At 40.0% G+C, this 16,883-nt stretch overlaps 1 protein-coding gene across 2 annotated transcripts in view; it reads right to left on the bottom strand.

The window, feature by feature from the left end:
- The window catches only part of LOC137346645 (uncharacterized), a 102,255-nt gene that overhangs the window by 61,996 nt on the left and 23,376 nt on the right, over positions 1–16,883 (bottom strand). For both annotated transcript variants that reach the window (XM_068010288.1, XM_068010278.1), the window contains exons 5-8: positions 14,218–14,322; positions 12,948–13,084; positions 8,776–8,898; positions 2,997–3,063 (exon numbers count right to left, since the gene is read on the bottom strand). In XM_068010288.1, coding sequence (XP_067866389.1) covers positions 2,997–3,063; positions 8,776–8,898; positions 12,948–13,084; positions 14,218–14,322 — 432 coding nt within the window. The remainder of the gene's footprint in view (positions 1–2,996; positions 3,064–8,775; positions 8,899–12,947; positions 13,085–14,217; positions 14,323–16,883) is intronic.

Raw genomic sequence — 16,883 nt, 5'->3', positions numbered from 1 at the left:
CAACGCCATTTTCCCACGCTATCTCCATCTCCTTAATCATTAGTATCCAGACATCTATCGATTTCTGTCTTGAGCATGCTCAATGATTGAGCTTCCACAGCCCTCTGGGATAGAGAATTCCAAAGATCCACCAACCGAAGTGAAGAAATTCTTCCTCATCTCTGTCTTAAATGGCCAACCCCTTATTCTGAGACTATGTCCCCTGGTTCTAGACTCATCAGCCAGAGGAAACATCCTTACCACATCCACCCTGTCTCGCCTGTAAGAATTTTGTAAGTTTCAATGAGATCACCTCTCATTCTTCGAAACTCGAGAATACAGGCCCAGTTTCCTCAATCTCTCCTCATAATACAATCTCACCATCCCAGGGATTAGTCTAGTGAACCTCTGTTACACTCCCTCTATGGCAAGTATATCCTTCCTTAGGTGACACCACCAAAATGATACACAATACTCCAGGTGCAGTCTCACCAAGGCTCCATACAATTGCAGCAAGACTTCTCTACTCCTGTACTCAAAATCCCTGGCAATGAAGGCCAACATACCATTTGCTCTCCTAATTGCTTGCTGCACCTGCATGCTAGCTTTTAGTGACTCATGAACAAGGACACCCAGGTCCCTTTGGACATCAACACTTCCCAACCTCTCACCATTTAAGAAATACTCTGTCTTTCTGTTTTTTCTACCAAAGTGGATAACTTCACACTTATTCACATTATATTCCATGTGCAATGTTGTTGCCCATTCACTTAGCCTGTCCAAGCCCCCTGAAGTTTCCTTGCATCTTCCTCACAACTTACATTCCCACCTACTTTTGTATCAGCAGCAAATGTGGAAATATTACATTTGGTCCCCACATCCAAATTAATATAGATTGTGAACAGTTGTGGCCCCAGCACCGACCCTTGAGGTACCCCACTCGTAACAGCCTCCCATCCTGACAATGACCCTTTTATTCTTACTCTGTTTTCTGTCTGTTAACCAATTCTCAATCCATAGTAGTATATTACCCCCAATCTCATGTGCCCTAATTTTGTTTACTAACCTCCTGTGTGGGACCTTATCAAAAGCCTTCTGAAAATCCAAATACACTACATTCACTGGTTCTCCTTTATCTATGCAACAAGTAACATCCTCAAAAAACTAACAGGTCTGTCAAACATGATTTCACTTTCATAAATCCAAGTTGACCCTGCACAATCCTACCATTATTTTCCAAGTGTCTAGTTACCACAGCCTTTAGAATAGATAACATTTTCCCTACTACTGACATCAAACTAACAGGTCTGTAGTTCCCCGCTTTCTCCCTCCCTCCTTTCTTAAATAGTGGGGTTACATTTTCTACTTTCCAATCTACAGAAGCCTTTCCAAAATCTATAGAATTTTGTGTGCAGAAAATTGCCAAATGCAATTCAGTCTGGAGAAAGAAGAGGTAATGCATTTGCAGGGGCAAGGGAATGCAGAATAAACGGTAGGATACAGAGTAGTGTAGAGAAGCAGAGTGACCTTGGAGTGCACATCTACAGTCCATTAAAAGTATCAGGGCAGGTAGATAAAATGATTAAGAAGGCATACAAGATATTTTCCATTATTAGCTGAGATACAAGGTAAAGAACACAAGGGCAGGGAGGTTGTGCTGGAACTGTATAAGCCACTAGTTAGGCCATAGCTGGAGTTTGCGTACAGTTCCAGTCACTGCATTACAAGGATGTGATCGCACTCGAGAGTGTACAGAAGATATTTACAAATAGACTGTCAGGATTGGATAATTTTAGTTACGAGGATAGACTGGATAGGTTGGGGTTGTTTACTTTAGAATAGAGGCGGTCCAGGGCAGATTTAATTGATGTATAAAATTACGAGCAGCCTAGATAGATGGATAGGAAGGACCTATCTCCTTTAGCAGAGTGGTCAATAACTAGGGGGCATAGATTTAAAGTAATCAGAGGATTAGAAGGGAGTTGGAGGTTTTTTTTCACCTGGAGTGTGGTGGGGGTCTGGAACTCACTGCCTGAAAAGGGTGGTAGAGGCAGAAATCTTCCTCACATTGCAAAAACAAAATCTTGAATGTGGGATTAGATTGGATTGCACTTTTCGGCCAGCACAGACACGAAGGGCTGAATGGCATCCTTTTCTGACATAAATTTTCTATGTTCTACAATCCCTGTACAGGGTTAACTACTCCCACCACCCCATGCACAATACACAATAATCTGGCCTGGTAGAACATCCGACGAACATCAGCAACCTCAAATGAACACAGTTCACCAGGCTGCTTTACTTGCTCTGAACGCATTTCTGGAATCACTTAAATTGAAACGTATATCTCCTACTCTCTCTTGAAAGGCATGCATCAGCCTCAAATTTATCAGGCCCTACTGTGATGGTTTCCATTCAGAAATTCAGGACCAACACATGCTGGGGGAGCGGACAGAAGTAAATGAGAGAAGACTGGAATGAAGAGAAAAAGCTAAGTAAATGGAACACAGGTACAGTACATTTCCTATAATTGAGTGTGCATTATGGGAGCTCTAAAACACATCTACCAACTAAAACAAAATCAACCCATTACCAATAAAGTCCATGGACTGAATGAGCAGCCCATTTTCATAAACACAAAACTTTTCAAAGCCAACTTTGAAGATTAACCCACACCATATTTCATTGTCTGTGTATATGCCAATTGTGTACAGAAAACAAAGTTTAACACTTAAACTTTAAACAGATTAAAGTTTAAAGAGTATTAGAAGAAATAGGACATTTTATGGTAATTTTACTCTAAGTAGAAAAGAAAATAGAAAGCAAGTCATAAAAATAAAAGCCTGGATAAATTTTCATTAGGAAAATGGAAACATGACAATCTGATGCAGAATCACATATTTGGCAGTTGAACGGACAGTGTTATTACACAAAGTACATAAAAATCAAATACAATCCAGTATAGTACATATAATTTGCATGGCCTAATCTAAAAGAACTCTGTGCTCATAACTTACATTGCTCAGCGACTCTTTTTACAGCAGTTTTTTCATTGGCCTTTGTACCTATTTTCTCTAGGACAACCTGAAATTTAAAATATAACCAATAGTTTAACCTTTCAGAAAACATTTTTGCTTATCATAGACAAATTTATTGCAAAATCTTTAGAATGTTTAAAGTTTTTAACCACATCAAACACCCTTCAAAATCTGCGTTTTCCTCTGTTCCCCCATATTTACATAGCATAATGTACAGTGTTTTACACTTTAATGTCAAGGACTATACAAATACTCCATCTAAAGTATCAACTATATTAAAAGTAATTGTCTGAATCATATTACTTAGTCAACAGGAGGCTTCTCATCAGGAAACAAAACTAACAAAAGAATGAACCAACAAATTTGCATTTATAAGTGCCTTCACATCATCGAGATGTCCCAAAGTGCTTCACGGCCAATTATTTTTGAAGTCAAGTGACTTATATAAAGTTTAAGGCAGTTAATCTCTGCACAGCAAAATCCAACAAGTAGCAAATAACCAATTAATCTTTTTCTGTGGCACTGATTGAGGGCAGAATGTTGGCCAGAATCCACTACTCTTTTTCAAACAGTGGTATGGGAACTTTTATTTCACTTGGAACTAGCAGCCAGTAATGATTCCCTACAGGTTGTATTTTCACAATTCCCCTAGGAACCATAAGCTCCAGACAAAATACAAAACATCACATTGAAGAGTTTTGCTGCCTTTAACAGAGCTGATCCATTATAATAACTCACAATGGATTGTTTGGGACTCTGAAGAACAAACACTACACATGGCAGATGTCATTTAACATTTTATTCAGGCTGTCAATATAGAATCGCAGAAAGTTTAAGGCACAGAAAGAGGCCACTTGACCCATCGCGTCTGTGCTGGCCGAAAAACGATCCACCTATTCTATTCCCACCTACCAGCATTTGGTCCGTAGCCCTGCAGATTATGGCACTTGAGGTGCCTATCCAAACTCCTTTTGAATGAGTTGAGGGTTTCTGCCTCAACTACCCCTTCAGGCAGGCCAGACCACCACCACCCTCTGGGTAAAAAAGTTTTTCCTCACCTCCCTTTTAATTTTTCTACCAATCACTGTAAATCTATGTCCCCTTGTCACTGACCTCTCTGCTAAGGTGAAAAAGCCCTTCACCTCCAATCTATCCAGGCCCCTCAAAATGTTGTACATTTCAATCAGATCTCCCCTCAGCCTTCTCTGTTCCAAGGAGAACAACCCCAGCCTATCCAATCTTTCCTCATTTTTCCAGTCCTGGCAACATCCTCGTAAATCTCCCTCTCTAGTGCAATTACATCCTTTCTGTAATGAAGTGACCCAGAACTGAACACAGTACTCAAGTTGTGGCCTAAACAATGATCAAAGGCATCTTTTATCTTAGCAACTTGATGAAGTAGCTGAGGGGGTTGACGCAGGTAGTGCAGCTGATGTGCGTATGGACTTTCAAAAAGATGTCTGATGAAGTACAACATAATAGACTTTAGAAAAATCAAAGCTTATAAGATTGAAGAGGCAGTGGCAGCATGGATACAAAATTATTTAAGAGACAGGTTGCAGAGAGTGGTGGCGATTGGTTCTTTTTCAGACTGGAAGTACGTATACAATATTGTCCTCAGGGGTCAATATTAGGACCACAGCTCTTTTTGACATACATTAATGACTTGGACTTGGGTATACAGGACGTAATTTCAAAGTTTGCAGATGACAGGATACTTGATAATGCAGTAAACAGAGAGGATAGTAGCAGAGTTCAGGAGGACATACAGATGAAATTTAACACAGTAGTGTGAAGCGACGGATTTTGGTAGGAAGAGTGAGAAGCAGCAATATAAACTATAAGTTATAATTTTAAAAGGGGTGCAGGAACAGAGAGATCTGAGGGTGACAAGTTGAGATGGTTTAACTGGAAATTTAAGAGGTATTCAAAATCATGTAGGGTTTTGATAGGGTAAAAAAAAAAGAGAAACTGTTTCCAGTGACAGAAAAGACAGCAACCAGAGGATGCAGATTTAAGGTATTTGGCAATATATAGATGAGATGAGAATTTAAATTTTTTTTAAAATGCAAGTTATGATCTGAAATACATTACCTGAAAGGATGGAAGCAGATTCAATAACTTACAAAAGGGAATTAGATACATGCTTGAAGGGGAAAGATTGCAGGGCTGAGAATCAGCAGCAAATGGAATTAATTGGATAGCTCTTTCAAAAAGCCAGCGCTGGTACAATGGGCTAAATGGCGTACTGTGCTGCATCATTCTATGATATACTGTCAGTTTACAGTGTCTCAGATCCACCATTTTGAAACAGTGATAAAAGGTATTTCACTGGAAAGTAAAAGAACAAATTCAGAAAAATTGGACGTAAACATAACATCCTGGAGTACTGAAGGAATTCGGAGACTAAACAGCATTGGCTCTGACTTTGCAATGTCCTTGGAATATTGTGCCGATTGTTAGGATTCCAACTTTAGGAAGGATATCCAGGCCTCGAAGATATCAGGAATGAGGCTTCCCTCAACAGGAAAGACAAGAGAAACTGGGGGCACATTCCTTAGAGCAGAAAATGTTGATGACTAAAAAGGAGACCCGATAGAGGTGTTCTAAATTGTGTATGTGTTTTTTTTTTAATCTGTGAAGAGTTAAGACATGTTTCTCATGCTTCAGCCCTTCCTCTTCCTCCCAGACCACAATTGGATACCTCTGCATGTTCACCTTTCACTCCACCACCCTCCACATTCAATGAATAATCCTCCATCATTCCCACCATCTCCAGTGTGATGTCACCACCAAACACAAGCCTCCCACTCGCCCCTTTGAGCATTCCAAAAGGGACTGTTCCCTCTGCAACACCCTGGTCCGCTCTTAAATCACCAACACCCCACCCCTTCCCACAGCACCTCATCTTTCAATTAGGCACTTTAAAGCCTTTCAAACTCAGTTCAACAATTTCAGATCATAATTATTCCCATTTTTTCAGAAAGCAGTTGCTGTTTATGATTCCACTGACAATTTACAGCTCTAGACCCAACTTTAGTTTCTTTACTTGTCCCATTACCACCTGGCTTGCACCATCATCCCTTTTGTCAGTTAATCACTCCTGCCTTTCACCCCATAACAAAGGCTCCCCTTTTGTTCTTTCCACACCTTTGTACTTGCATAAAATCTGTTACACCTTTAACCTTAACAGTACTGATGAAAAGTACTGATGATCTAAAATATTAATTGTTTCTCTCTTGTCATGGTCCTGTAGTTTTCTTTCCTCCAGGAATATGCAGTTTGCCTTTAAGGCTTGCAAAGGATCAGTACTGCTTTAAGAACCAGCAAGCCTCAGGAGTGAGAAAATGCATTTTCGGTTGCCGTTGGATACAACTATTTGGCGACTGCGATTCAAATGGTGCATTCTTGTTACCATGGATAGAGCCACTTGGAGTCAGGATTGTGCGATACATTTGTTACAATTCAATTTTGAACTAACTTTTTAGTTGAAGAGTTTGTTCTAACACAGAGACAAGCAGGAAGCTGGCATTAGCACCTGAAAAAAAGAGTTCTCAGCCATTTAAACTGAAGGAATAGAATTTCACCTCCGCTCAGTCCGCAAGCAGGACCCTGAGCTTCCGGTTGCTTGCCATTTCAACACTCCCCCCTGCTCACATCTCTATCCTGGGCTTGCTGCAGTGTTCCAGTGAACATCAACGCAAGTTCGAGGAACAGCATCTCATTTACCGAATAGGCACACTACAGCCTGCCGGACTGAACATTGAGTTCAATAATTTCAGAGCATGACGGGCCCCCCATTTTACTTTTACTTTTAGTTATTTTTTTCTTTTTTACATTTTTCACAATTTTTTTTTGTATGTTTATTTCATTTCATCTTAGTTTGTTCAGTTTGCTTACCCGCTTTTTTTTTTCATGTTTGTACTTGCTGTTCAATATTCAGTCCGTTAACACCCTATCTGTACTAATGCTGTGTCTTTCAACACACCATTAACATATTGTTTGCCTTTGCTCCATGACCTTTTGGTCAGCTATGTGGCCTTGTCCAATCTATACCTTCTCATTTGTTATCTCTTGCCCCACCCCCGCCTCACTTGCTTATAACCTATGACATTTCTAATATTTGTCAGTTCCGAAGAAGGGTCACTGACCCGAAACGTTAACTCTGCTTTTCTTTCCACAGATGCTGCCAGACCTGCTGAGTATTTCCAGCATCCGCAGTATTTTGCTTTTATTTTAGAATGGAATTTTAGTCTGTTTAATTATCTCCCAAAATTCAAAAAAAGTTCAAGCCAAAACAGAGATCTCTGATAATTGAACTGAAGGAAGGGAAGTTAGACTGTGACAATCTTTTATCCCTCAAAAACACTAAAGTCAAATTGATTCATTTAAAAAGTGTTTGCAAGTCATTAATTGTTGAAATTCGCTGAAGGAAGGAAAGAGTCACATACTGCTGGAATTAGACTACGAACTGTTCTACTGTGGAAGCACCTTTTTTCCCCCCATCGGACAGCTGTGAGGACTTCAAGCAACTGTAAATTTGCAAGGACTCTTATTTTTTCTATTTTAAATGTTGTTGATATCTTCATAGTGTTTCAGAATTTAGTTCTTCTGATTAAATAGTTAATTTGTTGATTTAAAGACACCTGGTTCGGTTAGCCTCATTCGGGGGTTAATAGATGGTACAATTTGGCTGGGTCTTTAATTTGGAAAGTTTTAAATGATATGTTAGGTGATCTGTGGAGCGACGGGATTGAATTAACAGTACGTTTCTCCCAGCACAATCAGAATCGTATATTTTGATTGAGGGTTTTGACTGGAGCAGTCGGTCGTAACGCTCTCCACAGATGCCACCTGGCCTGAGTATTTCCAGCATTTTGTTTATATTTCAGATTTCCAGCATCTGTAGGATTTTGTTTTTGTCATAAAATATCTAATGCACATCAAAAAGTAAAAGTAGGGTGATGCAGTGGTTAGCACCGCAGCCTCACAGCTCCAGCGACCCGGGTTCAATTCTGGGTACTGCCTGTGTGGCGTTTGCAAGTTCTCCCTGTGTCTGCGTGGGTTTCCTCAGGGTGCTCCGGTTTCTTCCCACAGCCAAAAGACTTGCAGGTTGATAGGTAAATTGGCCATTATAAATTGCCCCTAGTATAGGTAGGTGGTAGGGGAATATAGGGACAGGTGAGGATGTGGTAGGAATATGGGATTAGTATAAAATGGGTGGTTAATGGTCGGCACAGACTCGGTGGGCCGAAGGGCCTGTTTCAGTGCTGTATCTCTAAATCTAAATCTAAACTGCTCTTTCAGAGAACAGGCATAAGCATGATGGGTCTCCTTCTGTGCTGCAAAATTCCATAATTCTGTGCTAGTTATAAATTACATTGGCAGTGTTCAAAGTGCTTACTGGATAGAGGTGTGAGGAGAACTTGGCAGTCTAATGTATGACTGATCAGTTCCTCTTAAAAGATATTAAAATCAGTAGAAGAGAAATAAAACAGGACCAGTTGCATGGGAACTCATGCAGAGTAATACCACTGCAGCTTCACGACCATGGCAGATAGTAGGGTAAAATAACTGGTGAGCTGCACCTAAGTGTCACTCACCTTGAGAACGTCTTATAGGAATATTGCCTCTATGTTCCTTGATGTTACTACAATACATGGGTAACTCGAGGAAAGCTTAGTATAAACATTTACAATTATTGCAGTTAGCAGGATAATTTGTACATAAACAACCAACAAGCATACTTTGTACTTACAGTCACCTTTCCTCTTCCATCCTTTTTTTCAATTTCCAGTGCTTTTTTGATGACAAATTCTTTCCATTCAGAGGGTTTTAGCTTTTCTCCCTCATAATTGAGAATATCTGGATGGTGCTTTTCCTGAAAAGAACCACCATATTATCAAATGTCATGCTACCAACATACAATCATTTTGATAATTAGCTATAGTACTAGTCAAGAAAAATGCATCATGCTCAAGCATTTATACTGCCAGCATCAAACTTTAGAGGCTTGGACACATTCTGATTAGTCGAAGTACAGGTCAATAACAACTTGCATTCATACAGCACCTTTAACATGGTAAAACATCCCAAGTAGCATTATCAGACAAAATCTGACACCGAGCCACATAAGGTGCCATTAGGACAAGCGATAAAAAGCTTCAGCAAAGAGGTAGGTTTTAAGGTGGGCTTCAAGGAGAGGGAAGTGGAGAGCTGGACAGGTTGAGGAAGTGAATTCCAGAGCTTAGTGCCATGGTAGCTGAAGGCACAGACACTGGTTGTGAAGTGATGAAAACTGGGGATGTGCACGAGGCCAGAAATGGAAAGGTGCAGAGATTTTGGAGGGTTGTAGTGCTGGAGGAGGTCACAAAGATAGGGAGGCATGAGAACATATCAAAAATAAGAGCAACCATAGGCCATATGGTCTCTCGAGCCTGTTTCAGCATTCAATAAGATCATAGTGCATCTGATTTTCACCTCAACTCCACTTTTCTGCCTGTTCCCCATTATTACTGATGTCCCTCTATGCATAGAAATCTGCCCAACTCGGCCTTGAATATATTCAATGAATTAGCCTCCACAACTCATTCCAAAGATTCACCACCCTGAGAAAAAAAATTCCTCCTCATCTACGTTTTGAATGGGCGACCACTTATTCTGAAACTATGTCCCCTAGTTCTAGATTTCCCCCACGAGGGAAACCATCCTCTCAACATCTACCCTGACAAGCACCCTCAGAATCTTATATCTTTCAATAAGATCACCTCTGATTCTTCTAAACGCAAGTATAGGCCTAACCTGCTCAACCTTTCCTCATAAAGCAACCCATTCATTGCAGGAATCAACCTAGTGAACCTTCTCTGAACTGCCTCCAATGCCATTATATCTCCCCTTCATCCACTGTGCTTGTTACTTCCTCAAAAGAACTCAAATTTGTCAAACAAGATTTCCCTTTCATAAAACTATGTTGACTCTGCTTCATTACTATTTCCTTAATAATGGATTCCAACATTTTCCCCAATGACAGATGTTGGGCTGACTGGCTTATAGTTTCCTGCGTTCTGTCTCCCTCCTTTCTTGAATAGAAGCATTACATTTGCAGTTTTCCAATCTGCTGGGGCCTTTCCAGAATTTAGAGAATTCTGGAAGATTACAACCAATGCATCCTCACCATCTCTGCAGCCACTTCTTTTAAGACCCTAGGATGCAGGCCATCAGGTTCAGAGGACTGGTCAGCCTTCAGTCCCATTAGTTTGCCTAGTACTTTTTCTCTAATCAGTGATTATTTTAAGTTCTTTACTTTATTTAAAATTTTTAAGTTATTTTAGCCCCTGATTTTCTACTATTATTGGTATGCTTTTTGTGTCTTCTACCGTGAAGACAGATACATAATATTAGCCATTTCCTTGTTTCCCAATAACTCTCCAGTCTCATCCTCTAAGGGACCAATGTTTACTTTAGCAACTCTCTTACTTTTTATACACTTGTAGAAGCTCTTACTGACTGCTTTTATATTTCCTGCTTGTTTACTCAATCAATTTTCCGCTCTTTTTTAAGTCACACTTTGATGGTTTCTAAAATTTTCCCAATCTTCTGGCCTACCACAAATCTTAACATTGTATGCCTTTTCTTTCAATTTGATACCATCCTTACCTTCCTTAGTTAGCCACAGATGATTCATCCTTCTCGTAGAGTCTTTCTTCCTCAATGGAATATATCTTTGTTGAGAATTATGAAACATCTCCTTAAATGTCTGCTCTGCTTACCTACCATCTTACCTTTTAATCTATGTTCCCAGTGCACTTTAGCCAACTCTGTCACCATGCCTTTGTAGTTACCTTCATTTAAATTTAGGGCACTAGCTTCAGACCCAAGTTTGTCACTCCCAAACTGAAGTGACATTCTATCACGTTATGATCACTCCTCTCTATAGAATCCTTTACTATGGGATTAATTAATCCTGTCTCATTACACATGACCAGATCTAACATAGCCTGTTCACTGATTGGTCTACAACATATTGTTCTAAGAAACTGTCCTGAATACACTATGAGCTCATTCTCAAGGCTATCTTTACCAATTTGATTTATCTAATCTATATGATGATTAAAATCACCCATGATTATTGTAGCACCTTTCTTACAAGCCCCCATTATTTCTTGATTTACACTCTCTCCTACACTTTAGCTACTGTTCGGGGGCCAATAGACTACTTCCACCAGTGTCTTCTTTCCCTTGCTATTTCTGATCTCCACCCAAACTGATTCTACATCTAGATCTCCGAGCCAAAATCATTTCTCACTGAACTGATCTTATCCTTTATCCCAGAGATACTCCATCTCCTTTTCCTTACTGCCTATCCTTCCGAAATCTCAAGTACTCTTGAATGTTCAGTTCCCAGCCTTGGTCACCTTGCAACCAGGTCTCTGTAAAGGCCATTAGTTCATACCCATTTATTTCTATTTTTGCCATCAATTCATTTACCGTGTTACAAATACGGTGTGCATTCAGATGAAGTGCCTTTAATTTTGTCTTTTTCCCATTTTTCCCTACTCCAACCTCATTTGCTGGTCCACTCTTACATTTGTACACATTGCCCATTCCTGTCACACTCTGGTTATCATTACCCACATTGTTACCCTGCACTATAGCTTTGTTCTCTTAGTTTCTAAATTTCTCCTCACTTGAACCCTCCACCCCCACTATTTAGTTAAAACTGTATCTACAGTCCTGGTTATTCGATTTGCCAGGACATTGGTCCCAGCACAGATCAAGTGAAGCCCATCCCAACCGAACAGCTCCTTCTTTCCTCAGTACTGGTACCAGTGCCCCATGAATTAAAACCCTTTCCTCCCACACCTATCTTTGAGCCATGCATTCAACTGTCTGATCTTGTTGACCATTTGCCAATTTGCTCATGGCTCAGGTTGTAATTCAGCGATTAGCTTTGTGGGATAGCTTTTTAAATTTAGCCCCTAGGTGCTCATAGTTGCTCAGCAGAATCACTTTGTTAGTCCTACCAATGTCATTGGTACCTACATGGACCACAACAATTGGATTTTTCCTCTCCAGGCCTGTGGAGACGTCCTTAACCAGGGCAGATAACACAGCCTTCAGGACTTACACTCTCGGCTGCAAAAACAGTAACCATCCCCCCAATTATACAGTTTCCTACCCCTACTACAATCCATTTTACTCCCCCAATTTGAATTGCCCCCTGAACTACGGAGTTGTGGTTCATCCACTCTGTAGTGACTGCTCTTGTCCACACAGGTTGCAAGAATCTAAGACCTGTTGGACAAGTGCAAGGGCTGAGGCTCCTCCAATGCTACCTTCCGGATCCCCAAACCTCTCTCACTCGTAGTCACACCATCCAGTCCCTTACAATGGACCAAATCTGAGGTATTTAACCTAAGGCATTTGACTGCCTCCTGGAACAAAGTGCACAGGTAACTTTCTCCCTCCCTGATGCATTGGTGTCTGAAATTCAGATGCCAGCCATGGAAGGAAGTTGAAAATAAGGATGAGAATTTTAAAATTGTCATACCGGGAGCTAATGTTGGCCAATGAACATAGGGGCGATAGGGGAATGGTACTTGGTGATAATTACAATACAGGCAGCAGAGTTTTGGATGCTCTGTGATACTGTGTATGTGAAGCTGTTTGTTGATCCCAGATGTGTGGCTCCAACCTACATGCAGAAACTTAAACAAGCAGAGTCACTGAGTGGAAAATAGGAATCACTCAGATCAGGAAACTTTTATGTTAGAGACAGCTGAGGAAGTACTTTGTATCAAAACATTTTCATCCATACAGTAGTGTTCTCCTTTAGTACAATACTCCATAATTGCAACAATTGTAATCATATAATCAAATACAATAAGTTTTTATTTTAAGAATTCTATTTACTACTGAATATATACTTACCAGATAATTTGTCATGTGTTTAGTGCCAAGGAGGTGGGGGAGAAACCAAGTGAGCTCTGATTTACAGTGGCACAGTTTACAGACAAACTGTGGATTTGTCTTTTGGTCATAACGATATTCAACCACATAGTCGAGACCTACAGATTTGAGAAGAAGCATCAGCAAGTATCCTCCATAGAGACTACTTCCTTTAACATGAGCACAGTTTAGGTGACAAATTCATGTCGTAAAATTATATTGTGAATATTAGTATTTGCATGTTTAATGCTGTTGCATGAAAAAATATGGTCCATTATTTTAAAATAAAGTTATTTCAATTAAAAGGAGACAAATCAATTCCATAGTAATGCATTCAGCATTTGTAGATGAATATTTGCATGATGTAATGTTGAGTAACCTTTCAAACAGCGAGACGTAGGTACAAAAAAAGTTATATAACACCAGTTGTAAACATTTTCTTCAATATGGTAAATATGCTTAAATTGTGTGTCTATGGAAACTGTGAATGTTAGAAACTTAAGAACTGACGACCTTACAACCATTGCCAGTTAGCTGTCAGTAACAATCTGGGTTCTGATGAAGGATACATATCCAAAATATCATACCTTATACCCTTATCATACCCTTTGCAGATGTAACTGACCTGTATATTTTCAATCTTTATTTCAGAATTCTAACATTTGCTGTTCTTTTTATTTTACTGGTCAAGCCACAGTATTTTCTGCTACATGTTTTCTCCTCTAGATATCCCTCCATAGATAGAGGAAGGTTGATAGAAACAGAGTATGTGCTTTTTTCCACCCAGAGATCAGACTTACAAGTACAAATTAAGAGTATTTCTTTCAATGTTATTAAAGTGAGCAATTCATAAGAAGTGTTTCATTAAATACTTCCAATGATAATCAATATTTGATTTTTTTTGTTAATAGATTGGTGACTCAAGGTTGTCTGGGATCTACTCCCCATAAGAAAAAGATACAAATGGTGTGATAAGTAGCTTTATGCAATGAAGAACAAATAAATAGCGTCAGCTTTAGTTTCGCACTTGTTTAAATTCTAGAACTAGCTGAGCAAGAGAACGTTTTGATCTGATTAAAATTTTCTAAAACTAAAAGTTGAGACAAGACTCACTGACTAGCTTATTTACTGAAATTTTAAGAAGTGGAGAGACGGGATTTTGTTTTATTCAACTTTTTTCCTATGAAAGACCAAAAAACAGTATACTTACAGCTCCTACTGTAAATATATATATATTGCATTGAAAACATACCAAGTACAGCCTTGTTTAGCTTCATTTTACTAAGATGATCTTCCACAGTTCGTGTCTCCATAGGGGCTAGAAATTCATCTTTAGTACCTCCTTCCGCAGTGTGAACTAGAATCCAAAATTTGGATATTAATTCTGCTACACATTTATATTAAAAAATAATCACAGGGATGACTGACCATGTGACAACGCATTGTATTACTATACATTTTAAAAATCCATTATGAAATTTCTTAAATTCTGCCTTTTCCAAATCTTAAATTTCATTACTGATATAAAAATACATTACTTTCAGCCTAACCAAGTTCCTCGATTCATCATTACCATGAACCCAATTGAGAAGTACTAGAAATTTTAAAAACCATCATAATCCAAGCAGCAATTTATATAGTTAAATACTAAAAGCTTCCCCAACAAGTAGTTCACCTGTGCAATGTACATGGGCTTTGCTTTTTTGTTTTTTTCAATTTCCTCCTCTACCCTGAACAACAACTTGTATTTATGTAACATTTTCAACATAAGAAGTCTCAAAACACATCACAGGAGCATTATAAAACAAAATCTGAATGCATTAACACCTTGCTGGAGCATCTTTCCCTAGGTGGTGGTTGCCCTCTGGAACCTTGTCCTAAGTGGCCATTATTTAAGTGTATGGATGTTCTGGCTTTGACTGAATCTTGGCTGTGGTGGTATCTTGCTCCTATATGAAGCCTCCTCACTGGGATATACCATTTGTTCTGCCCAAACCATTATGGTAGCAGCATGGCTTTCATCATCCAAGTCACATTACATTCTTCTAACATTCTAAAAAGCACCTCACCCTGTTCTACTCCCTCACCTTCAAAACACCACCTCCCTCCAAGTCCTATCCCAGGTTTCTCCATGAAACAGCCTGCCTGCATTCCTGCCTCAGCCACTGGACTGAGCAAATTCCTCATCATTCATCTCTGGGTTCACCACTCTCCTATTCACCCTGTCAGCTTTGGCTGACAGTGGCCACACACTTGCCCGAGTCATACTGTGGATGCAAGTCCCACTCTAGAGACCTCAGCAAATAACCCAGGCTGACACGCAAGTGCACTACTAAGGGTGTACTGAATGGTCTTTCGACGAAGACATTACACTGAGGCCCTGTCTGTTCTCGAGTAGGTGTAAAAGGATCTCATGGCACTATTCGAACAGCAGGAGAATTTCTCCAGGTGCCCTGGCCAATATTTATGCTTCAACCAACGTAACTAAAGAGACACAATCTGGTCACTGATCTCTTGCTTCTGTGTGACCATACTGTGTGCGAATCGGCTGCTGCGTTTTCCTGCATTATGACAAGAACAACAATTCAGAAGTACTTCATTGGTTATACAGCACTTTGGAATGTCCCGAGGTTGGTGAAAGGTGCTATGTAAATGCAAGTCCTTTTCCTTACTGTCATTTGTCCCTTGAAACAAAAAAATTCTCCAAGTTACTTAAACTGCATTTTCAAACTCAACTGCCTAGCCTTAAAATTTGCTGATACCTGTGCAGCTGCTGATTTGCACAACCTATTTCTCACCTCCACTTTGAATGCCTTTTCCCAAGGAAACCACGATCATCTCCTAATCCAATCACTCCATATGGTACAGCCTCCATGATATTCCCCACAATTGCAAGGGGCATAACAACACAGCTTGTTTAGCCATCCATCAACTCATCTGGCTGGAGCACATCAAGTTCTACTGTGAGTTCTGATGAAGGGTCACTGACCTGAAATGTTAACTCTGCTTCTCTCTCCACAGATGCTGCCAGACCTGCTGAGTATTACCAGCATTTCTTGTTTTTATTTCAAGTTCTACCAGGTCTCACTCTGCTAGAACCACTACCCACGGATCATGCGGATGAGAAAACCTCTCGGGCTTCTTTCCTCCACTATCTCTAGCATGTTCTCTCAGAGCTCATCTTGTCCAAGAGCCCCAACTCCTGCTCTTTCAACCCCATTCCCACTAAACTACTACCCAGCTAATTTCCCTTTCTGGTCTCTAATGACAGAGGAAACAGTCCCCTCTCCTCAGGTACTGTTACCTGCTTTTTTAGAACTGCCATCAACTCCTGCTTAAAAAAAGCCCTCCATGCCCGGTTCTTGAAAACACACAATTTCTAACCTGCCTTTCCTCTTCAAAATTCATCAATGTGTTGTTGCCTCTGAGGTCCAGGCCTTGCACAACACCCTGCTTGAATTCTTCAAATTGGGTTTGTGCTCCTCTTACAGCACCAAAATGGCCCCAAAATCAAAATGACATTCTCTATGATTGCAATCATCATGCATTATGTCTCCTTGATTTTGTTGTAGTCTTTGACACTGTCAACCTGTTCTAACATCTTTCCTCCATTGTCTAGCTCATTACAGCTAAGACACTTGGTTCTGCTCAATTCAAGTGCAGTCAGAGCATAACTTCAATGGCTTCTCTTCACACCCATGGACCATCACTCAGATTCACATCAAGGATGTGATTCTTGGCCCTCTCCTCTCTCTCATGTACATGATGCCCATGGAAACATCATCCTAAGAGATGGGATCAGCTTTCATAAGAACATAGATAACACCAAACTCTACCTCTGTACTCCTTCTCTCAATGCCTCGCCTGTTTCTGTGCTGTTATTATCACTATTCTAATGTTTTCCTGGCTAGTATCCCA

This window comes from Heterodontus francisci, chromosome 2 (genome assembly GCF_036365525.1).
Source record: "Heterodontus francisci isolate sHetFra1 chromosome 2, sHetFra1.hap1, whole genome shotgun sequence".
NCBI classification, from domain to species: Eukaryota; Metazoa; Chordata; class Chondrichthyes; order Heterodontiformes; family Heterodontidae; genus Heterodontus; species Heterodontus francisci.
Note: the sequence above shows the minus strand (reverse complement) of the source record. Positions and strands in the feature narration are given on the sequence as shown.